This window comes from Euprymna scolopes, chromosome 8 (assembly GCF_053919585.1).
Source record: "Euprymna scolopes isolate OS-2025 chromosome 8, ASM5391958v1, whole genome shotgun sequence".
In the NCBI taxonomy this organism is placed as follows: Eukaryota; Metazoa; Mollusca; class Cephalopoda; order Sepiida; family Sepiolidae; genus Euprymna; species Euprymna scolopes.
In genome coordinates, this window is record NC_136489.1 from 48342527 (window position 1) to 48367734 (window position 25208).

Genomic DNA, 25208 nt, shown 5'->3' on the forward strand with positions numbered 1-25208 from the left:
AATTTCATTAGTGTAGGGATTGTACCTTTTATACATCTTTTATTTTAAATAATTAAAAAAGATTATTCATTATTCACCCCAAACAAGTTATACTGTCACATGGATGTAAGGCGCTACTATTTGGAACCATGTCTACAAGGTCACTATGTAGGGAGTTGAGCAGCGAGATATCTGTTCATGTTACATTTAAATTTTTGGAACTTAGTACAGTGAGGGAAGGAATTCCAAAGTCTAGCAGTGTGTGAAGAAACTATTAAAGTAGATGGCTTTCCAGTGAACCTCAACAGTAAACAGGTGGGAGTTTGTTGCTTGTCGAGTTAGTCTAGGGTATTCATGTTGAAGGGGGAATAAGTTCTATGAGCTTATCAGAGCACATCGATACTGTCAGTTAAGACTAGTTTTCTAGCACGATAGAGACCACCTTCTTAGCAGTGCTTTCGCAATGTCTTCAATGTATTTTTTCCAATTCATGTTATCTGTGAATGTTAAGGAATTTGAACAGTGAACTCTAAGATAGTGTTATTAGTCATGGCAATTAGTGGTTGAGAAGGTTTTCTTAAGCTTAGTCTTAGTAGCATTAAATGTTGTTATCCATTTTCGTCCCATTGCACTAACTTTTAATTAAAAAGAAATATATGCATAGAATATAAAGATAAAATTCTCCTTAATATTTCAGATGAATCACAAAAATTCATTTTTAAATCAATTCCTCATTATTTATGACTTCAGCCAGTTTATTAACATTTTCAACACTAGTGCTATAATTTTTTATTGGTTCCATATTACTCTCTTATTATTTATAGTAAAGTATTTGGTTTTGTTCAGATTTCTCCCGTATATAAAAAACAAAAGCGAAGAAAAAAATTGTATGATGTACATATCTGTGATGAAACGACAATATATTACAAAAATCATGTAAATTGATAAAGTACTTTTATTTTTAAATAAGGAAATGAAATTTTATGAGTCACAGAAGAGCTGCTGTCTTCTCCACCATTTTGAAAATAATCTAAAAAAAAAAAAAACCTAAAAAGGGAGATAACTCAATAATGTCTACAAATTCCCATTAATCAATTAAAAATGATTTATAAAAATAAAACTGTTTCATGAATTTACATAATTTTTTTGCAATATATTTTTGTTTCATAACGGGTACATACATGGAAATTTTTCTTCATTTTTGTTTTTTAATATAATTTAAATTCTGGACAAGAATCAAATGTTTAATCTTAAGGATTTTATCTGTGTATTAAGGTATTTTGTGCGTGTATGTACATTATCACCTTTCACAAGACAAAATTACATTGTTTGATCAGTAATGATGTTATTTTCACTAAGGTAAAATTTCAGATTTTACCCATTTTAAAATGAATTGTTCCAAATATCCCATTCTGTATTTATATATATATATATATATATACTAGACTACTCGTGACCCGTTGGGTCAGTATGTTAGCTATGGAATTAATGTGTGACACAAAGAAAATAGTTTTTTGTGAGTTAACAGAAACATTTCTATGAAAGTATATTAAAATGAAAAAAGAACATAGATAGATTTCTATGAGTTGTTCTGTTTATAATTGCTTATATTTGAAAAAAAAAAAAAAAAAAACAAACAAAAAAACTTACAGCCATTGATTATAAGTGGTTTGCCACACTTATAAGTAAATGTGCACTGAACAGATACCATAATACTTCAAGTTAAATTCAAATTTTGATATATCTTTTAATTTAAATGCAAAAAACAATTGGGACGCTGAAAACGTACACACTAAAACAATATGTTTTATTGTCGTGTTGATTATTTATTTGTAATGCAAAATAAAAAAAACATTTTCGAGGTTATTTATTTATGTTGGTGATGTAGAAGAAAATATATGAATGCTTTTTAAGAAAGGTGTATTAAAAAATGGAGAATAAATAAAAAAAAAGAAGGAAGGTGGTGTTGTAAAATTCTCTTATTGTTGTCAATGGGTTAAAGTAGATTTATTTGTGAGAAAATTGCGCTAAAATAACTTAAACGTAATACGGAAATGAACGAAGTAAAAAAAAAAAATGCACAAAGTATTAACAATAGTTTATTTGGATAATTTCAAAATGAAAAAAAAAAAAACAATTGGGAAGCTGAAAACATACATAGTAAAACAATATTTTTTATTGTCGCATTGATTATTTATTTGTAAATGTTTTCTTTTAATTTGTGTTACAAATAAATAATCAATGCGACAATAAAATGTATTGTTTTTTTTTGCGTTTGAATTATCCAAATAAACAATTGTTAATACTTTCTGCTTTTTTTTTTTTTTTTTTTTTTTTTTTTACATCATTTATCTCCGTATTACATTATGGTTTTATGTTTATGTATGCATGCACAACCGGAAGTCGGAAAACGGATGTTGGGTAACAACACCCGTTACAAGGTCATTTGAGTTTTATAATTATACTAGCTGTACCCGGCCACACGTTGCTGTGGCTCAGTTTGTTAAAATGGAACACATTCCTCAAGAAAAATTGCATTTTGTTCGTTTATTTACTTTTATTATTTTTTGCAATTTTTTTAATCAATAAAAGTTATTTTTTCCCCCCAAAAAAGATTAATTTTTTACCATAAATTGTTAGGTGAAAGTTTTTTTTTCACAAAAACTTGCACTTTTTTTTTTTTTTAAAGAAAGTTGGCAGTAAACGTTTCTTTTTGAAAACGGAATTTTTATTATAAAAAGAACAGATGAATGCTTTACATGAACACTGTAAATAGTTATGTGAATGTAGAGAAAAGTTTGATTCTTTTTTTCAAGAGAATGTACAAATTATTTTTTTTTTAACAGATGTTCAGAAAATAAACAGAAAAATACTTCCATCATTAATTATGCAGAAAAATAAATAAAATGTTGATTTAGTGTTTCAACATTATGCTTATAAATTACGATAAAACTTGCTGAGTATGTGCTGTTTTACGGTTGTTGTAAAAATGGAACAGAAACTTAAATTTCGCTCTGTTTTAATCTTTCTTAATTTTTTAATTGTGCCCCCCCCCCCAAAAAAAAACGAATATAATCAAAACAGTAACATTCAACAATTGTACTTTATGTATATAAGACACAAAATATTTAAAAAAAAAAAAAAAAAAAAGTTAATAACGAAAGGGAAATAATTCCATTTTTAAACGAAAAAGTCAGTTTGGTATATCTTTTTGTTATTTTTTACATAAGTCCAGCTTACCGTTCACATTGGAAATGTCGACATTTATAGGTTGTCGGGTACGTTTACAATGAATAAACACTCCAATCTAGTAGATGTATAAGAATTTTTGTAGGAATTTTTGATACCCCTATCACGAAACTGCGAATAAAATATAAAAAACTTGTAATTTCTCTTTTAAAAGTGGGTTGTTTATTTTCTTTATGGATTATACTTCCAAAATAAACTATTAAAGTTGTTTTAAAAGTAATAGAAATATTTATTTTTATTTTTTAAAAAACAGTAATGAATTTTACGAACTCAATATTTTTCAATTTTTAAACTTTAAAAATCTATCAAAATTTTTCTATTGATTCTATTTTTACGATATTTTCAGGATCAATGTGAAATTTTATGCTCTTTCCAATAAACCGAATATAATATTTTAGACAAACGTTTTTTTTTTTAAATTCATTCCCCCCCCCAATTTTCAAGTGTCTATTAAAAAGTAAATAATTAATTTACCCACCAAAGTTTTATATATCACAAATTGAAGAGAAAAGGTCAATAAATAATATATTCAAATTTAAAACAAAAAAAAGTAGTGTTTTTAGAAATTTACCTGTAAAGTTCAACGTTTTTTTTTTTTTTTAAAACCACGTTGATTTTTTTTTTCTTTTGTTTTTTTTTAATGGAACTTTGGCCCTTGCTCCTTTAATTGAAAAAAAAAAAAAATTAGGGCTTGAATTACATTTTTCGAGGAGTTATAAACTTGGAAAGACAGGGTGTCAAATAATTCATGCCTCCCATTTTGAAATGTCTATTAAAAAGTAATTAATTTACTCACCAAAGTGTTATATATCACAAATTGAAGAGAAAAGGTCAATAAATAATATATTCAAATTTAAAACAAAAAAAGTAGTGTTTTTAGAAATTTACCTGTAAAATCCGAAGTTTAAAACCTCTTTTAAAAAAAAAACACATTTGTTTTATTTTTTTAATGAAACCTTGGTCCTTGTTCCTTTAATTGAAAAAAAAAAAAATTAGGGCTTGTTACATTTTTCAAGGAGTTATAAGCTTGGAAAGACGGGGTGGAATTATTCACTATTTTTCACAAAATTTCAGACACACCTACCAATCTACCCATGTTAGAACGGCTTTTGAAATAGACACCCCTAACCTGCCAGCATACCCGAAAAGCTATAAAAGTTGGGACGAAGTAAAAAATAGATACCCTGTAGCAGACGACGACGCCTGGCGGTGCCAGGCGCACAATTCAACTAACACCGGTGATTCGACCTTGACATTGGCACAAGCACATGGCGTCAGTTGTTTTTAAACACGTCAAATAGCAAACATGCTAGAATATTCACCAGCATTTTTTTAAAAATATATTTACAAAACCTTTGAAGATTTAAAAGAAAAAGTATATATTTACAAAACATTTTTTTTAAAATAAGTAACAAAACGAACGTATTTAAATAAAAGATATTTAAATAAACGGGTGTCTCTTTCTGTTTCGGATTTTTGCGACCAAGATTGATTTTTATGTGCCGTGTTTTTTTTTTTTTGGGGGGGGGGTTCTGTGTGCGTTTTTAAGACAATTCAATATTTATTCTTTAAAACATTAACTTTAGCGACAATTAATATATTTTCAAAATAATACTTTTAAATATTACATTTTTACGAATATTCGCAAGCAAGATTTAAAAAAAAAAAAAAAGACGAGGTGTTTTTTTTTTCAATTAAATTATAAACTTTATTTGAACTTTCAACAAACTTTTACAGACATAAAAATAGACTTTAAAGATATTTTATAATAATTTTTTAAAAATATATTTAACGAAAAGTTTTTTTTTATCATTTCATTGTTGAATAAAATTTCAAAGTAATAAATGGTGAAAAAAAATATCTCGAAAAGAAAAAACACCTTGTCTTTTTTTTTGTTTTAAATAAAACTTTAATTTTAAAATTTCGATGTTTGAAAAACAGTCCATAATATATATTTCATTATAAAAGTTCTATTTTTGTTTGATAAAAAGAATAAAACAGTTAATAAATAATAAAAAAAAAACAACAGTCCATTAAGTTCAAATAAAGACTGTTTGAATAAAACTTATAAAAAAAGGTTCATTCTATACGGTTTTGGCCATTTCTTTTTTGTGCATTTTTGATACAATTCAATATTTATTTACAGTGCGATGTATGTCGGTGGTCAGTGAAGGAGAAATCCTTTTAGGCCGAGGCAATTTTTATGCATAATAAAATCACAAGTATAAACAAGTGAGATAAAAAAATATATTATTTTATTCACATCTTTTTATAACTTTTATTTTTATAAAGATGAAATGTAGTATCACAAGATAGAAATCTTTTTATAATTTTTATTTAAAAAAAAACTGTCTGTAAAAGTTTGTTGAAAGTTCAAATAAAGTTTATAATTTAATTGAAAAAAAAAAACACCTCGTCTTTTTTTTTTTTTTAATCTTGCTCGCGAATATTCGTAAAAATGTAATATTTAAAAATATTATTTTGAAAATATATTGTCACTGAAGTTAATGTTTTAAAGAATAAATATTGAATTGTCTTAAAAACGCACACAGAACCCCCCCCCCAAAAAAAAACACGGCACATAAAAATCAATCTTGGTTGCAAAAATCCAAAACAGAAAGAGACACCCGTTTATTTAAATATCTTTTATTTAAATACGTTCGTTTTGTTACTTATTTTAAAAAAATGTTTTGTAAATATATACTTTTTCTTTTAAATCTTCAAAGGTTTTGTAAATATATTTTTAAAAAAATGCTGGTGAATATTCGAGCATGTTTGCTATTTGACGTGTTTACAAACAACCGACGCCGTGTGCTTGTGCCAATGTCAAGGTCGAATCACCGGTGTTGGTTGAATTGTGCGCCTGGCACCGCCAGGCGGCGTCGTCTGCTACAGGGTATCTATTCTTTACTTCGTCCAAAAGTTGACGTGTCGAATGTGAACAAGGAGTTGGACGTAATGTAAAAATATACCGAATTTAAAATGGAACGAAATTCAAATTTCCATTCCATTTTTTACAACTGTAAAGCAGAGCATTCTATGCAAATTTTACATAACTTACTGTATTAATGCTATTTTTTTAAGCAAAAAAAAAAATGTTTAGGTTTGGCTATAAATTCCTAAACTCATTTCACCCTAAATAATTTAGGTGACTGAAATAGGAATCTAATTGAATCTTTAATTTCCTGAATAGTATACGAGAAATTCATTTTTCTTCGAGTTATATCGAATTCATTAATAAGGACTTTAGGGGCATTTTTTGGAATGTTCCTGTAAAAATTATTTTTTATTGTTACAAATTACGATGCTTTATTTATATAAAAAAAGCAAAAATAAATTCTTGCTTTTTTATTTACCACTGAAAACCATTACTTTAGTAAAGGTATTTTTTGTTTAAACAAAATAAAACATTTTCACTAAGAGTTAAGTAAAAATAATTAGTTCATTATATTCTGCGATCATTATTTGATAAATACTGAAATTTTCATTAAAATTGGTTAATTTCCTGAGTTTTGGTGAATTTTTAAGTAAAGGGAGGGGTCAAAATGTTTATACACTTTGAGCGTCAGCATTCATTTTGTCTGTACCTACCATTTTTCGATGAATATTTGATAGGAAAGCAACCACGTGTGGTTAATTTAAATCAAATTTCAATCACATGGTTACATTATCAATAATCGTGATTAAACCCATTGAAAATTTACCGATATTGTAAACACATTCTGTTTACATTAAGCCTGTAGTGCTGAGACTAAAATATCCTTTTATGCAGTGTTGGCAACTGAGATTTAAAAAAACCCGCAAGATCAGGAGAAAGAAATGTCCAGAAAATCGCTAGATTTTTAACTTTTATCATCTGAAATTTAAAAAAATCGCTAATTCACCCCCCCCCCCCAAATCCATATTTTAACTTCCTACAATAAAAAAATAATAAATATAGTATATTCAATATATAAAATGTTCCGTGTTTTCTCACTATATGTTTCTGGAATTATATTGAAGCGGTTAGCTCCCCAGAAGGCTTACATATTTTATCAGCTAGTTTTACCTGTTTTTTCAGAGAGGGTATTTTTTTTTTTTTTATTGCAAGAAACAAATCATAAACTCAAACTTTTTATAATAAAAGTTAAATTGAAATATACTGCAAAGTAAACATCGCAATAATGGTGCAACATATTTTGAAATTAGAAAAATAAAAAAACAAAAAAACTTTGTTTTAGCATGTTAAAAGTATTTAGGTTGGTAGATAATTAAATTTTACTGTATTGGTATAAGTTTTTTTTGCTGTTGTTTCTTGCTTTTTGCAATTTTCGACTAAATACTTCTAAATTAAGCGGGGTTGCTTAGATCGTATTTTAAACTAAACTTCGGAGGTTGGAATGCCCCCCCCCCCTAAAATATACTTGGAAAAATCGATTTTATAGTGAGATTTAAGAATGGTTAGCCAAAAAAAAGGTGAAAAACAAAACAAATAATCAATAAATAATTGTTACCAAAGGCAATAAATGCTACTTTTTTTTTACTTACATGAATGAGTTTATTTTATGTTTTAAAGTATTTTCAAGCGCTTTTCTTTATATTTTAATCTAAAATTGCGGGTGTGTGGGTGCAAAATATCTTCTAGAATTCCCCGCTAGATTGCAAACGAAATCTCCAGATCTAGCAGGAAAACAGCTAAATTGGAAACACTGGTCACGTGACAGGAAGCGGTAATAAATAATTGTCCCTAAATAAAAAAAATGGCCTATCGGTGCAAAGAAAACCACCTATTTAGCATAGAAAAAAAAAAAGTATAATGTTATAATTAAAAAGAAATATATAAAAACACACATGGATATAGTAAACATATTATACCAAAACATGGAAGCCATCCGTTCAGTGGTTTTTTAGACTATTAATTGCGAACGAACCAAGAGTTTCTTATATTCTTAGTACAGCAATCCACTCTAAAAAAAAAAAAAAAAAAAAAATGAAAAAAAAAAATGGTACTCTTGCAGAATTGGATCCTGATCCTCAGGATTACCGTCAATCATTGCTTGGGCGCGACCAACAATCAGTGGATAAACCTAACGTTGAAACGCTAAATGTTTTTTTTTTTTTTCCTGTGTACAAAAATGTGAGTTAGTAATTAATATTTGAGTGATGGGGGGGGGGGTTACTATACACAGATTCGAAAAAGTTGTCCAAAAACAAATGAAAGCAAAGGTAAGGTAAGTTACATTTCTACCTAACTGGATAATTGTTTAGTGTTTTTATGTAAGGTAAAATGTTTAATTGGCTGGAAAAACAGAAATGGTTGCAGACTGTTGAATACGTTAAGTTTGGGAAATGAAGTTGAAAATTAAAAACTATACAATACAGTGTCAAAAACCCACCGAATATGTTACCATGACATAGGCTGACATAATCGGTGGGTTTGTGACAGTATTTTGTATAGTTTTTTAGTTTTAACTCACTTTCTCAATCTTAAAATAATCAACAGTGTCCACCACCATTTGTATCTTTCAAATACACCGATAAACACTGTTTTTCGAGCTGACTAAACGTTACATTAAATGAAAAGGGTTTGTATTAACAGATACAAAGAAGTTGTCAAAAAATGAATATATAACAAATAAATGTTATCAAAAGGCAAGAAAAGTAAATGTTCTACCTAACTGGATAAGATTGTAGTGTTTTTATGTAATGTATAATGTTTAATCAGTTCAAAAACATGCAGTGTTTATCGGTATATCTGAAAAATACAAATGGCGGCAGACTGTATCGAACACGTTAAGTTTGGGGAAATTTTGGGAAAATGAGTTTAAACTAAAAAACTATATAAAATACTGTTAGGAACTCACTCAATATATGTTACTGTGATGTAGGCTGACATATAATCAGTGGTTTTAAATTTTGATCGATACAGGTAACGACTTTTAAGAGTCCCTTTTAGTGATTACCTGGTTTGAGGATATTATACAACTAAATGGCAAATCTGCCCCAAAAATCCGGTATTATTTTACTTTAAGAACGAAATATTTTATTGCAGATTTCAGTGTACTAAAAACGAATCTGCAAACCGTTTCCGTCGCAAAAAGAAAGTTTTCATGATATGAAGAAATTACTTTTTCGAAAAGTGGGTGATCACTTTTCAATTTAAATTTAACTTAGAATGATCACCCACTTTCTGGCCACCTGAGAGAGGGGCATTTTTCTGTGTATGGGGGGGGGGGGTTGGCGGCCGACCCCCCGCCTCTCCAACCAATTTAAGCAGGTAATTTTAAAGGATTTTCCAAGGGTAGAAAGAAAGCCCCCACCCCAAAAATCGTGGCCACAAAGTGCGTGATTATTTTACGCAAAATTATTATGGAAAAGTGATCCTTCACTTTTTTAAACTAACATTTCTTCATATCTTGGAAACTACTCGTTTGCCTTAATTATAAAGGTTATTTTCGTTTTCAGCGACCCCAAAAACCTATAGGAGTGGTAATTTTAAAGGAATTTTCGAGGGTGGAGTAATTCCTCATATTTACCTTTTTTTTTTTTTCCAATAACATAAGAAATTAAGAATTAGACAAATTTATGGTGCTAATGCACTTACCGATCCGTACTATTTTTTAAATCGTATTTCCAAGTTTAATTAAAGTTTTTTTTTTTTTATTCAATTGTATTCTAAATAATGTTAATACTTCTGTACTGTTCCTTGTCTGCTTAAGTTTAATTTTTGTTTATTAAATTGTTAGGTGAAAGTCCAGAATAGTTACAAAACACCCTCTTCTCCCCATGTTAAGAATGGCTTTTTAAATAATAACGTTATTATTTCAGCACGGATCAATAAGTGCACGAGTACCCAATTTCTTTAATAAAGAAAAAGCATTCATATTTTAGAATAGATGCAAAACTCCCTCCGCATGTTAAGAATAGCTTTCTAAATAACAGTATTATTTCAGCATGGTACCTTCTCTGCATAAGTACTATCTTTTGTTTATTAAATTGTTATGTGAAAATATAAAATAGTTACAGAACACTCTCCCTTTCCCAGGTTAAGAATGGCTTTCTTAATAGCGTTATTTCAGCACGGTATTTTCTCTGCATAAGTACCATCTTTTGTTTATTAAATTGTTAGGTGAAAGTATAGAATAATAACAAAACGTCCTCCCCATGTTAAGAATGGCTTTCTAAATAACATTATTATTCTATTATATTATTATGGTACTTTCTATGCATAAGTACCATGTTTTGTTTATTAAACTGTTTGGTGAAAGTACAGTACTCATGCAGAGAGTGATCCGTGTTGTAATAATAACGTTAATATTTAAAAAGCCATTCTTAACATGGGGAGGGGAAGGTGTATTTTAACCTTACAATTGAATAAAAAAACATATAATAAAACTGTAATTAAACTTGGAAATACGATTTAAAAAATAGCGCGGACAAAAAAAACAAACTGTACTTTACCAACAAATCGTATATCGAAAAACAAAACAAAAAATTCAAAAAGCAAGCGACAAACTTTTTTTTTGGCCTTATATAATAAAGAAAAAATGTGTAAATTAAAAAATTTGGAAGATAAACAAATGAATTATGTTTTTTTTTTGTATTTTTTTTACTTATCGAGTTAACAGAAAATGAAATCTTTCGTCAATTCGTGGCTGTGAAATGAATCGAACCGGAAGTTCAGTTTTATCAACTGAACAGATTCGCAGTAACGGCTTACGAAAATATATTTATTTTATTTAATATTTTAATAATTCGCGAGATAAATTTATTTTAATAACATAAAAATATACCTCGACTCTAAAGATGGGTTGTCTGAAAATTTCAAATAAATTGGTAACCTAGAAATATGGTTTTATTCACTTGTAACGAACCAAATTTACATATATATATATATATATATATATGTATATACGCGGGTTTTTTTATATTCAAAAGTAATGGACTAATGAATTCAACGAGGTTGTTAGATAGTGCTCAATAAAAAGAGCTGATAATACTTGTTTATTGTTATATAAACATGCTCACATGCTGATGATATCTGTTGTTTGATTGAAACAAGTGGCTATTTGTAGCAGCGGGATGTGAGCATGTTTATATAACAATAAACAAGTATATATATATGTATATATATATATATATATATATATATTTATTTATTTCTAATAATGCTTTGTTCTATTTTAAAAATCTATATACTATTAAAAAAATGTCATGATTTTGGAGTTTGTCTTTTCATACACAAATAGAAATGTGATTATGTAAAAAAGGAATAGAGTCCATATTGCTCATGTAGTTTTTATGATGACAATATTTGAATGAAAATTTTATGCAAGTCTAAAAGATTATAACAACAGATGCATGTTTTTTATAAATTTACAGAAATTGACATTAGAAAGAATTACATAAATAGTAAAAGAAGAAAGTAACATTTTTTTTTTTTTATACATAATCATTACTAAATAGACATAAAAAGGTATTTGGCATTAGTTCAAAACGAATTAGACCAGTCACAATACAGATATTTTTTTTTATGATAAAGATATGTATTTATACGAGATGCCTTCAATAAGTTTCTAGACTTTTTTCGTATGGATACTTTTATTGATAGTACACATCCTCTTCGAAGCAATCTCCTCTGATTGCAATGCACTTGTACTGTTCCAACAACTTCTGGAAGATCCCATGGAAGTCCTCTTGTGTGAGCATGTCAGTGACCCTCGTTATAGCCTCTTTCATCTCCTTAATTGTCTCATAATGACAGCTTTTAAGGTTTTCCTAAAGTCACAGGGAGCAAGGTCTGAACTATAGACCAAATAGTCTCTAACAAGGATGGATTTTGGACTGGTGCATCCATGTAAATGTTCCACATCTTCAGTTCCTCGTGAGTAATTGTGTGTACAGTTCCATCAAACTGTACACTTATTGTCTCTATAGACACATGGCGGTTCTTATCTATTAAATTCTTTATGTGGCCAGTCAACTCTGGTATTCTAACTTCCTTACTCTTCCCACATCTCTCATAATCCCTCACAAACCTGCTGCTTTCCTTGAATCTCTTATGCCACTCAAAAACTGATGTTCAACTTATGCAAAATGATCCAAAAGAAGTTTGAAGAATTCTATACATTTCTGTGGCATTTTTTCCAAGTTTAAAACAATTTTATTGCATTTTGTTCTTCTGAAATTTACCAGCTGTAACAATCAGTAGGGTATATTCCAATTCCTGGTATAGCTATTAATTTGAACCTGAAATCATAAAAATTGCTCGGTTATCTCATAAAATGTATAGCAATAACATACTGAATTTTCAAGAGTCTACATCAATTTTAAATGCCCGTACAAAACATTCTGGAAACTTATTGAAGGCACCTTATATTCTAGTTTTCAACCCTTACAAGAATCTTTATAAGGAAAATATAGAGAATATTTTATTTTATTATTTTTATTTATGCAGCATGTTGTTCATTTACCATAATTTTCTTTTCTTATTGAAGATTGCAATTTTTTTTTTTTTTGTCTTATTCCAGTGGTTTTGTGCTCTGGTGTGCACGTGTGAGTCGATAATAAGAATATTTCCACCGTTTAAATGCAGTGAAATTTGAAAATTATAATGAGTGAAAATAACTACTTTGCTTATTAAGGACAACATTTCATTTTTTTTCTAACATGTACATCGTTTATTAACATTATCGAAACATCAATAACTCATATTTATTTAAATTATAATTATCAACCCATATAAGAGTCTTCGTTTGGGAAATATAGACATTGAAGACTCTTATAAGATTCAAAAATTAGAATTTAAATAAATGCATATATTTATTTATATATATCTAAAATATCTATCTCCATTTTGACTGGTGTCTGAATTGCTATAAATTTTTTACTTAAGCCTTCTGTTCTTAATGGAAGATTGAAATTTTTATGCCTGATTCCAGTGGTTTTGTGCTCTGGTATGCATGCGAGTTATTTATATGTGCCGAAAATTAAAATTAGAATTTCAATAAATATTTTTATTTATATAAAAACATTTGCATTTTGCATCTAAATCGGGGGCCTCCAAAGTTTTCAAATAATTGAGGAGGAGGAGGAGGCGGCATACTGCTGACTTTTTAGAGCTAAAAAAAAAAAGTGACTTGGACATGTTTTATATTGTTTTGCTTTATTAGCTTTGCTTTTTAGTGAAACTGGTTCTCCCAAACCTCATTCTTTTAATTACTTTTTGAACAAGAAGAAAAACCACACTATTTTCACACATTTCCATCCTTAAAATTTTTTCCTGAATATTTTTGTCTTCCATAATAGCTCAGCGGACTGGATTAAAAACTTTGGCAAGCCATAGTTTGGAGACCTTTGATTTAAATCTATATAATTCTTAAAATTTCCATGCATTGAAACAGGGGCAATATTTCACTAATAATTTCCTATTTAAAAAAAATTTTTTTTTGCAAATAAAAGCAGTACATAAATACAATTCATTGTAGTTATTTACTCTTTCTTATTTTTGATTTTGGATGTCAGTACAGTCAGCATAGCTGGAGCCGGGGAGAGAATTCCAAAGTCTAGCAGTTCAAGGAAAGAAGCTATTTAACAAGAAGGCTTTATGGCATCTAGAGATTTCTACAGTGTAGGGATGCTTGTCTGGTTTATCGGGGATATTTACATCGAGAGGGAACTAGTGCTTTAAGATCGTCCAAGCACTTATCATTAAAGTACTTGTAAAACAGGCATAGGGATGCCACATTTTAATGACGAGACAGTGGTTAAAGTTTGGCCAATAGTGCGGGACCTATCAGGTTGGTGACTATTTTTTTAATTTTAGAAGCGAGAAACTAGTTACAGATGCATCCCAAATATGGGAGAAAATGATAATAGATTTGAGAAAGCAGGATAAATAGACCTTGCCGGGTTTGTTTGAAAGTCAATTTTTAAAAGATGCGCAGTGCATGCCAGCATGTTAAAACAGATGTTAAACTGAATATGATGATGATTCGTATTTTGAAATAAAAAAAATTGATGAATATATATATATATATATATATATATATATATATATATGTATGTATATATCCAATTGTTTAATCTTAATTAAAAAAAAATGTTTTGAAGAAATGAAGTCTTTCTCACACACACATATATAATAGCAATCATGTGATGTTTCTAAATTTTTGAGATGAGGATTGATAATTTGGATTATTTGGACTACCATTCTCATTTTTAGACTTATTCCCACATTTTGGCCGATGTAACCTCGAACTTTTTCAGGTGTATTTTGTCAAACTTGGAAATCTGCACAGAATTTGGAACGGAAACTTTTTTTATATATTATTTTATTTTTATTTTTTTGGAATCCTTTGAGATGAGGCTTCATAATTTTGTATTTATTTTTTGTAGAATGTCAATATTGGCTATCATTCACATATCCTTCTCTCTATCCCCCTCCCTAAATCTTCATAGTTGTTGGTTCATCATGTTTCGGCCAATTCATCATCAGGCCTTCTTCAGGTGGTTAACCGTAGTGGAATAGGAATGCTGATCAAATAAAATAATGAATAATACCATTCAGTACAAACCCAACAATGGAAGATCAGATAAGAACACAAAATTGAATTTATAAGACCATAAAATTGAACCTTGATCATTTGATCATTCTTCAGGACTCGTGGCTCAGTGGATAAAGGCATAGAGTCTCTACGGTTTCAGGTGAACATTGTCTGAAGATAGCGGTTTCAATCCTACCCAAAGCAGACCAGGGGATTAGTTAGCCAAAACGTGGTGAGACAACAACTATGGAAGGCAGTAATTACTGGGGATACAGTTACAATACATAGCATTCTTATCCTGTCGCGGTTAACCACCTGAAGAAGGCCAGAGGATGAGTTGGTCGAAATGTGGTGAAACAACAACAGCTATGAAGATGGCGATAACAGTCCACAGAAAAAAAAAAAATGAATACACAAAGCTTTTTTGTTCCACTGGTGTAATATTCTTAGTATCACTTGCACTGAGTATTGAACCTTCAACCCCCAGAAAAGTGTCACTTAGACTGAATTTTGCTTAATACTTTGTCCATTATGCTACAGGTCTTTGAAAGATGTCAGAGTTCAACAAGATACACCTGAAGAAGGTAGGAGGTTATATCGGTTGCAATGAAATAATAAAATCAAGATGAGGCCATGAGTCTGAAAAATCCAAATAATACGAGCAAAGTGAGAAAGTGTTGGTCATCATTTGCTGTTGATTCTATGTCCGTACTTTTCAAGCTTAGATCTAAATAGATTCTATTCATGTGGAGTGCTCTCATCTTATATGCATCCATTATTATACTGGACTTGAGTCTCTGGTGCAACCAGATAAGGCTGTCTGAAGATACTGGCTTCCTGACGTAAAATGCACTAAACATTTCTGGTTTTTTTCTTTGCCTTTGCAAAACTCAATCATGCTCTGAAAAGTCAAACAAAAACAATTTTTTTTTCTACAAGAAAATCAAACTAAACACTGTGAATAAATATTTAAAGTATTTGAAGAATAAAAACTTTTTCCAAAATAACTGGATTTGGCATTAAATAATCCCAAAAAGGTTAATATGCTGTAAACCAACTAACCAACCAATTTAACATCTAAAATTCCTGAAGGAAATAACCAGATGATAACACATTGTGTGACAACAATGCAACCACAGAAGATGAGTATAATTGACGTGCTATCAGCAGGCACCAGATTGTTATTGGAAATGTTTTGTCAGCTGAAACGAAGCGTGGTCATATTAGATTAGTATATAGGACGAGGGAGAGCGTGAATAGAGAGGAGGATATGTGAATGATAGCCAATATTGACCAGTACAATGTAAAAGCCTGCTGGTCAAAGCCAAGGGAACACTATTATTTGTTTAATGGACCTTGAATCGCAAGGAGAGCTGAAAGAGGCAAATTAGAAATGAGCTGCCAAGAGAAGATACAAAGAAAAAAAAACATTGGAGGAAAAATGTAATTTCTTATTATAAAAAGGACAAGTTGCAAAGGGTTTTGTTCAAAGTTGTACAATATTTAACAGCCTTGAATGCCCTTGAACAACATGTTCTGAAAGACATTTTGCTATCCATTTTTTGTTTGCCACTTTCTAAACATGATCAACTATTTAAGTTTTCTTTACCTCAACCCTTTTGGTTATGACACAAAATGGCATCCGGTTGTGTGGCCTCAATTTCAGAGTTTTAGGGAGTTTTCATTACTCCTAGTTCCACTTTGGTACATAATGCATAATGTTAGTACCTGTACAAGAGATATGTGTTGAATAGGAGACATCATTGGTATGATCACATTGAAAGAATAGATGAGAGTTCTTAGGTTTTATGTAGAAAAGCTGAGGTAACAATTAGTCTGGTAAAACTAAGGAAAACCTGGGAGTTAATGATAAGGATGGATTTGAGAGAAAACAGGATAAATAAGAACCTGGCCAGAGATAGGTAAGTTTGGAAGTCAATTTTAAAACAGACATTAAACTGAATATAATGCTGATTTAGAAATAAGTGTTATGGTCAACCCTATAAAACGGTATTTTTGGATCAAGATCCAAACATTTTAACCTCATTTAATTTTATATTCATTTTTGTAATTTTTATCAAAATTACCCTTTAAATGCTTTATTTTTTTTTCTTCTAATAATAGTTGTATAACAAAGGCTGTTTTGTCAAGAAAATTTTTGTCTTCTTTTATGTGATTTTTTTTTCTGTTCTTGCTTTAACTTATTTGCCTTGTATAGATTTCTATTCCTTGTCCACTATTGAATGAATCATACGAATATTTTGACTAAAATAGAGAAAAATAAAACTGCTGAAAAGAAGATGGGCTCTCTCGCTTTGTATTCATACAGTGTTTCAGTCGATGTAATCTATAACCTTCTTCAGGTGTATCTTGTTGAACTTGCAAGGATCAGTGGTGTAGTAGATAAGTACTTGGTAAAATTTAGTTGTAAGTTAGACTCTTCTGGAGGTTGAAGATTCAATCCTCAGTGAGTGTGGCACTCAAAGTACATATCGAAATACTTAGAACTTCTATCCAGTCAAGGCTGACATTGAGAGCATGCTACCCCCTTGGATTTAATACAGTGGTTTGAAATTCAATGCAGATTCCCGAGTTTGACAAGATACACCTGAAGAAGGTTGGAGGTTACATCGATCGAAATGTGTAAATAACACACAAGCTAAGAACAGTAATCCAAATAATATGAATCAGTTATTGATGTATTTCTAACAAGTGAGGAAACCCAGCTTCTTTGCAGAACTTATATTTTTGTAAATTAATCAAAATGAGAGAATATGTCAAGAACCCGAGAAACAGAATCAACAATAACAATAATCTGTCTGATTGTACGAAATCATATCTTATTTCTCTTTTTGTTGACAAAAAATGATGAGGGGGAGATTTTTACACGCAAACCCTCTACATGGTAAAGTTTACCCCCAAAAAAGAAATAAATAAAATAATAATGTACTTATTCACCATGTTGCCTAGAATATATATCCCATAACACATAATCCTCAATTCATTAGTGTAGGAGTTTACTCTGTGTATAAATATTCTTAACTCTTGGTTAAAATTTCATTACATTATATAACTCAAAATTTGATGTAAAGCAATTATTTTGTCTATTTTTTTTTTGTATTGTTTTATTTTGAACGTTTTCTGTTGAGGGTGTTGTATTTCTTTTAAGGCTTTCTTCTTACACAACCAAAAGTAAGTCTTTTGACTGCTTTATTATTCTATAGAAATAAAGAGAGTTGTTATTTTGCTATCTAATTTACATATGTACTTATATTGTGTACAGATGTGCATGAATTAGGTGACTATGCTGAAAAACAATCACTCTTTCCAGAAATGCTCACAAAGTTACTCTGATTAGAAGATTAACAGTTGACCTTGCAGGATGAAATCCATATTGCTTCTCTTTAAGTGGATTATTTTTTGTTGAGGTTGTTGGCAAGTTCTCGATTTATCACAGATGTAAACCACAAAATGCAGAAGACTTGATCACCGGTATTTTTATATACTGAAAAGACCAGCAAAAATTTTTTTAAAAATTGATATGGCGGTTTTATAATTGAGTAAGACTAAGAAAAAGTTCCGATAACAGATTCTTAAGCACAATAACTGAAATGTTATGAGGAGCAGTTGCCTTGTTTTCATCATTGTTCCTGATAAATTTGACAATGTCCTATACTGATATACCCCTTTTTTATTTTGCTTCAGTTAGTTTTCAGAGATCAAGGGGCTCTCTCCTGGAGCTAACACTTGATTTATTATCATCTGAATTTATATCTTTTAGATGTTGTTTCCTTTATGGCTGCTATTTGTATTTTGTTACAGCTTAATCTTCCAGGGATTGTTTCCAAGTATTTTTAAAGATTTTTTTTCTCGTTAAACCAGTTGCTTATTTCACAACTGATATAATGTTAATTTCTTTCAGAGACCATGTCGTTTTTAAATTATTCTTGAGGTCCTGATATTTTTTATTTTTTCCTCTTCAGCTCTATTAAGGCCATAGTCATTTGAAATGGTGATATCAATAATAAGCTTGGTTCTTAGATAACATCTAAGATTATTTCCATTTCTGGGACTTGCAAATAAACTTGGATATTATTTTTCTCACAAAGGCGATCCATGTGGGACTTTTTTCCATTCCCTGAGGTACTTTTTTTTCAAAGAAAGAGAATAACTCTTGGGTGATCCTCCTGGTTAGCTCTCTGCACTCCCTCTCTTCCTCGAACCAAGCATCTATCATTGCAACGTCTACCATTTATTTGCATTAGCAAAACAGATGCTGCATAGCACATGTTTACACATTTATTACTTAGAGTATTTTCAGTTAAGAGGAAATTCCAGAAGTTGGTGTCTCAGATCATAAAGCGTGGAATTTGTAGTAAAGTTTTTGCAAAATTCCTCAAACGAATGAAGAGTTTTTTTTTTATGACTGCATAAAGATGTGAGATGAATAGGAGAGCGCAGTAAAGCAGAAAAAGAGAACTAGAAGGTAGAAGGGAATGAAAGAAAAACAAAGAAAGGTGAATTTCAAATTTCGTTTTGATAGTTGGAGGGACCAAAGTTTTCTCCCTTGGGTATGTATTTTTGATTATCACACTAGAGGGCACTCTTTTTTTGTTTTTTTTTTTTAGAAACTCTTATTCAATTTAAGCAAGACACCGTGCCACTTGAGCATAAGGGGCTACTATAGGGTACCATTTCTACAGGGACACTATGTCGGAGATTGAGCTATGAGATGTTTGTTTACCTTACATTTAAACTTCTGCATGTTAGTACAGTTAGAGAAACAAGAGATTCCAAAGTCTAGCAGTCTAATGGAAGAACTATTAAAGTAGAAGGCTTTCCAGCCTGTGGGGATCTCTACAGTGAAGGGGTGGGATTTACTTCCTGTTGAATTAATCAGGGTATTTACATAGAGTGAGCACAAGTGCAACGAATTCATCAGAGCACATTCCATTAAATTACTTATAAAACAGGCACAAGGATGCAGCATTATGGCAATGGGATGGATTGGAGCTTATCTCATTCTACTCAAATGGTGAGAAATTATAAACAAAACTTTCCATTTTATTTACTGCAATCTGCATGCTAGTCGGACATATTTGATCCAGCACTAATAACTTAACAGGCTTTTCAAACCTTACAACCTTGATTTTCTTTTTATTTTAAGAATTTTGCAGTAAGAATATTAACAAATATTTTATAGAATTTATTTTGCATGTCTTGTGAATGCCCATTTTATTCAAATTTATATTCTTATCAAAGGCTTTATTAAATTTTTTTTCCATTGCAGGTATCACCCTTATTGAATTTGCCCAAATTGAACCCCCAAACAATGATATGCATCCAATGAGGGTCTTGATTAAAATCCAGAAATCGGACCCTCCTACTTTGGATCAACCTTCTAGATGGTAAGTTTTTAAGTGTTATTTCTTTATTATAATTATCATGCCAATTCAAACATTAAAACAATTATTTTTTTGAACATCTCCATTTTCAACTCGCTTTCCAATTTAAACATTAAAACAATTTTTTGTTGTTGTGTATCTTTGACTTTCTCAATCGAACCCTTAAAACAAGCACTTGTTTAATATACCCCCTTGGAGACCCCCCCCCCCCCAATTTTTTTCAAACTACCTGTTCAATTCAACCTGTAAAAATATTATTTCCTTATTATGCCTTCTCTAGTATTACAATGGCTCTTAACTGTATTCTAAATTTGACCTTTAAAACAATGTATTTTTTATACCGCTTTGAACATCTTCCTTTTTAACTTTTCTCAAGTCAACCATTAAAGAAAGGACCTGTGTTTTAAAGGAATTAACAAATGAACTGCCAGTTGATTTCAAAGCTCTGGAAAAAAATTTAGTACGAAATGGAGCAAAAGACAAACTCAAAAGTAACTTTGATTTTTTTTTTTTTTTTTTAAATATCATTCACGACTACAAATTTACTGATTGGCTGTTGATGTGTCGTTAAGAAGAAAGGCTAAAGATTGTCAGAACTTGATTTTTTTGCAATGTTAGTACACATAATTATTACTACAAAGATGGTTGCTATAATTTTTACTGACTGTGACCAGTCTAAAACTTCTGATCCTCATTTGATTCTGATTTGTTGTCAAACATTGTGCTCCTGAACTTTGTTCTATTCTTTCAAAATTATTCAATCTCTCTTTATCTCAGTCCTGCTACCTTTTTGTTGGAAGGAGCCCTGTCTTAAAAAATGCTGGTGATCAGTCTGGCCCAACTAAATATCGTCCTGTTAGTCTTCTATCTGTAATAAGTAAAGTTTTTGAGAGATTGGTCAATGACAGGCTTGTTCATTTTCTGGAAAGTCTGGTCCTCTTCAGTGGTGTTTAGTATGGCGGTCATGGTTTTCATCTAACAGTTGATCTATTGGTTGTTATAACTGAACGGATCTGTCATTTTAATGACAATTCAGGAAAGGGTTGGGTCATTGCGCTTGACATTTCAAAAGCATTCGATAGTGTGGCATCCTGGTCTTACGTTATTAAGTCTTTTCTTTCTGATTGAAGATTGCATGTAACTCTGAATAGTGTATCTTCATTTTCTTTTCATATCAATACCGATATTCCTCAGGGCTCTATTCTAGGCTCAACACTGCTTCTTCTTTATATAAATGACCTTGCAGAGAATATTATTAAAAAAAATTTGTATTTATGCTGATGATACCACTCTATTCTGGTATTGCTCTCGTCCATCTTCTTCGGATCAGTTGAAATATGCAGCTGATTTAAAAGTTAATCTGGGTCAGTTATGGATTGAGATAAGAAATTGCTTGTTTATTCCTGTTAAGTTTCACTATTGTTTTTCAATCACAGGCATGTCCTATTTCTTCCTGAGATTCTTATGGATGGCTCTGCTTTCGATGAGAAATTCACTCTAAAACCTGTTAGTCTTTTTTTTCTCATCAAATTTTTCTTGGAATTCATATATTAAACCCATTGCTCTTCTACTTGTAAAATCTGTTCATTCTAGCGCTCTAAACACTTCCTCGCATCTAAATGCTATTCGCTGTCTCTACAAATAGCAATACACATGGACGAAAAAAACGCTTTGGATAATCACAGATTTCAAGGTAGTTCTACTAAAATAGCCATATTTTTCAAACCAAAGCAGTTCAAGTCTTCAAATTACTACTGTTTTGTTTGGAAATGAATATGCTTTCAAATGAATTAATAAATATGAATGTACATTATATATTTTAAGAGTTTTAAGCAAATAAATGATAAAAATGTGAACGTCATAAAATGGCGTTTTCGGTAAGGTTTTGTAATGACCCTCCCTGTTTTCTAAAGGCCCGTACCATGATTGTATGAAGATTTTCGTCATGAAATTTGAGAACCAATCAGAAGAGGTGTTAATCTTAATACTGTCAAGTGTCCGAAATATTTTTGACCATTTCTTTTTTTGTCGTGTTAAAAATAAGACTTTAATATGACGAGTATCGAACATTTTGAAAAAAAATTTCATTGGACACCCACTAGTAAGTAAATCATTATTTTTACTATCTTTATCAATTCAAAGTATTATTCTATGTTGAGTAGGCCCGCAGTAATTGATAATAATTTAAAAGGACCTACCCGAAAAAAAAATGTTTCTATTTCTCGAGTTTGGTCAAATTAAGTTAGTATTAGTAGCAGCAGCTGTAGTAGTAGTAGTCATAGCACAGTATAAACATTACACGTTCTTTAATTTTTATTCATAAACGAATTAAGAAAAACATGAAAATATGAATATAAATGTTCTGATATGTTTAATTAGAGCTATTTTGTTATCAGAATAACATTAGTTTAGAACTATTCGGTTTTCAGAATGTATAATAACAATTCCAACCAATTCGGCATTATGAATCCATTATAATTTCTCACATTTCTGGTCAAATTTAAAAACATGGTTAAAAAAACAAAAACTTTTGTAGATATATAGCTTGCATTCACTTTTATTCATTGCATTAGTTTTGAACAGCGAATTAAAACAATGTTTTACTGCGAACAGCAACAAATTTTTTTTCAAAATCAAAAGATGTATGAAAATCTCGTTTGTATTACTATACACATAGATTTGAAAAAGTTGTCAAAAAACAAATATATAACAAATAAATGTTATCAAAGGCAAGATAAGTTACTTTTCTACCTAACTGGATATGTTTTTAGTGTTTATATTTAATGTAACATGTTTATTCAGCTCGAAAAACAGTGTTTACCGATGTATTCGAAAATTAAAAAATGGCGGCCGACTCTCTCTTTGAGCCGGTAAGTTTGGGAAAATGAGTTATAAATAAAAAACCAGACAAAATACTGTTAGAAACTCGTTCAATATATGTTACCGTGACATAGGTGGATATATATTCGGCGGGTTTTTAACATTATTTTGTCTAGTTTTTTATTTTTAACTCATTTTCCCAAACTTATTGTGTGAAAGAGATAGTCGGCTGCCATTTTTAACTTTCCAATGCGTCGGTAAGCATTGTATGTTTTTCGAGCTGAATAAACATGTTAGTAACTTATCTTGCCTTTGATAACATTTATTTGTTATGTATTGGCTTTTTGATAACTTTTTCGAATCTATGTGTACAGTAATACAAACCCCGTTATTTTTTTTCTACTTATTAAGCGAAAGGTATTTTTACCACCTGCTCCAGTGTAGTATAAACGGCCTATGGAATAAACACCTTCAACCTCGAAAATAGGAATCAATAAATTTAATGAATTTTCTTCGAAATTTCGTAACGCAGTTTCTTATTAAATTAAAACTAAATATAACATTTGCTGACTTATTTACCTGCCGAATACACATATATATAACTTTCTAAAACACTCTTTAACCCTAAAAATAACACTAAGTTCGAGTGGCAAGCCCCCCCCCCCCCAACAAAATACCTCTGTTAGCCACATACAAGCGTCTAAAACAAACAAAAAATAGATCCTTCTTTAAAGAAAAATGCACATAAAAAATAAATTGATTAACTGTCCCAAAATGCTAGAATGGCCTGGAAATGGTGAATTATTTTACATTGAATTTTTGTGAAACTAACCCCCCCTCCTCTAATATTGTTTTTGTTGTTTTTGTTTCTGTCAAGTTTTCAGTATGCTCACACATAATTTTCCTTAGCCCTACAATTAATTCAAAGTCCGAATGGCAACCCTCCCCATATTCTCATTGCATAGAAACCCTCTTAAAACCACATATAGTCATCTTAAAAAAAAAAAAAAAAAAAAAGCATACAGGATTTATCTCCCATAAAAAACCCTCAGTTATATGCCCTAAAACGCTAGAATGAACTGTAATGGGGAATTATTTTACATTAAATTCTAAAATAATTTGTTTATCTTTCATTAAAGTTTTTCATGGCATTTCATACATAATTGCCTAAAAAGGTAGAATCACATTTTGGAGGGGTGGTCAGAAGGGTTGAGTGGGGTAAAACAGAAGGTGTTAATCTACAATAATACCAACGAAATATTGTAATATATTCATTTTTAAATGGTCCTATGTTTAGATTCAAGTTTTTTGTACATAAAGCACATTACAATTCAACTTTGAGTTCTCCAACTTCTTTTCTGTTTATGGATACATGGCATTTTTAAGGAATTGCAGTATTTACTGCAGATTATTTGGAAACCATGAACTTTTGGAGATTTTCAGTCGCATGTTCTGATTCCTTGTACAAAAATACACTTGCATGGTAAATTTCATTGCTTAGTCTTGTGTTTTAACAAAGATATGACAGTTTTACTGAAAAAGTAGTGTAAAAAATGTGACAAAATGCATATGGTCTTAAAGAGGGGAAAATATCCAAATGTGTGAGGCACAAAAATAGTCATAACTTCCTTAATTTTTATCAGATTTTAAAAATTTAAAAAGATTCTTTCTTAGCTCATCAAGCTCTTTCTATGTATACCACTATTGAAATATTTTAAGCTATTTCAATTTTTTCGTGTGTATTGCTACTACAAATGACACTATTCAAGCTCCCATGAAGAGTTTTTTCCCATCCGGATCAATTTAGGTCATTTTTGAAAGTAGGATTATATAGCTTGTTATACCATTTTTCTGGGTCCAAATTTAATGGGGAATTAAAAAAAAACTGTCTAAAATACAAAATATGGTCTAGTTTCAGAGATATGATAGCTTTTTCAAAGTGTTGTGTAATATCCCTGAATTGGAGACTGGTTCCCGAACACGATAATAGCTTCACCCTTTTAACTTATATTTACTAGAAGCCCAAAATTGAACTTTAAAATATTTTGCTTCTTAATTTCAAAAAAACAAGAAGAATTATTGACCAATTTTCAATGCTTATGAAAAATTTTGGGAATATAAGAGCTTCAGATGCTTGGAATATTTTTTGACACCAGAAATAATTAAAATGAATAATTCAAGAAATCAGAAACTTGTAAAGTGATTAACTGTTTAGGTTAGTTAAGTGAGA

The 25208-nt window shown here is 30.2% G+C and overlaps 1 protein-coding gene across 2 annotated transcripts in view; it reads left to right on the forward strand.

Moving 5' to 3' along the window:
• The window catches only part of LOC145283553 (serine/threonine-protein kinase 10-like), a 405044-nt gene that overhangs the window by 163177 nt on the left and 216659 nt on the right, over window positions 1-25208 (forward strand). For both annotated transcript variants that reach the window (XM_080132435.1, XM_080132436.1), the window contains exon 6: window positions 20044-20161. In XM_080132435.1, coding sequence (XP_079988561.1) covers window positions 20044-20161 — 118 coding nt within the window. The remainder of the gene's footprint in view (window positions 1-20043; window positions 20162-25208) is intronic.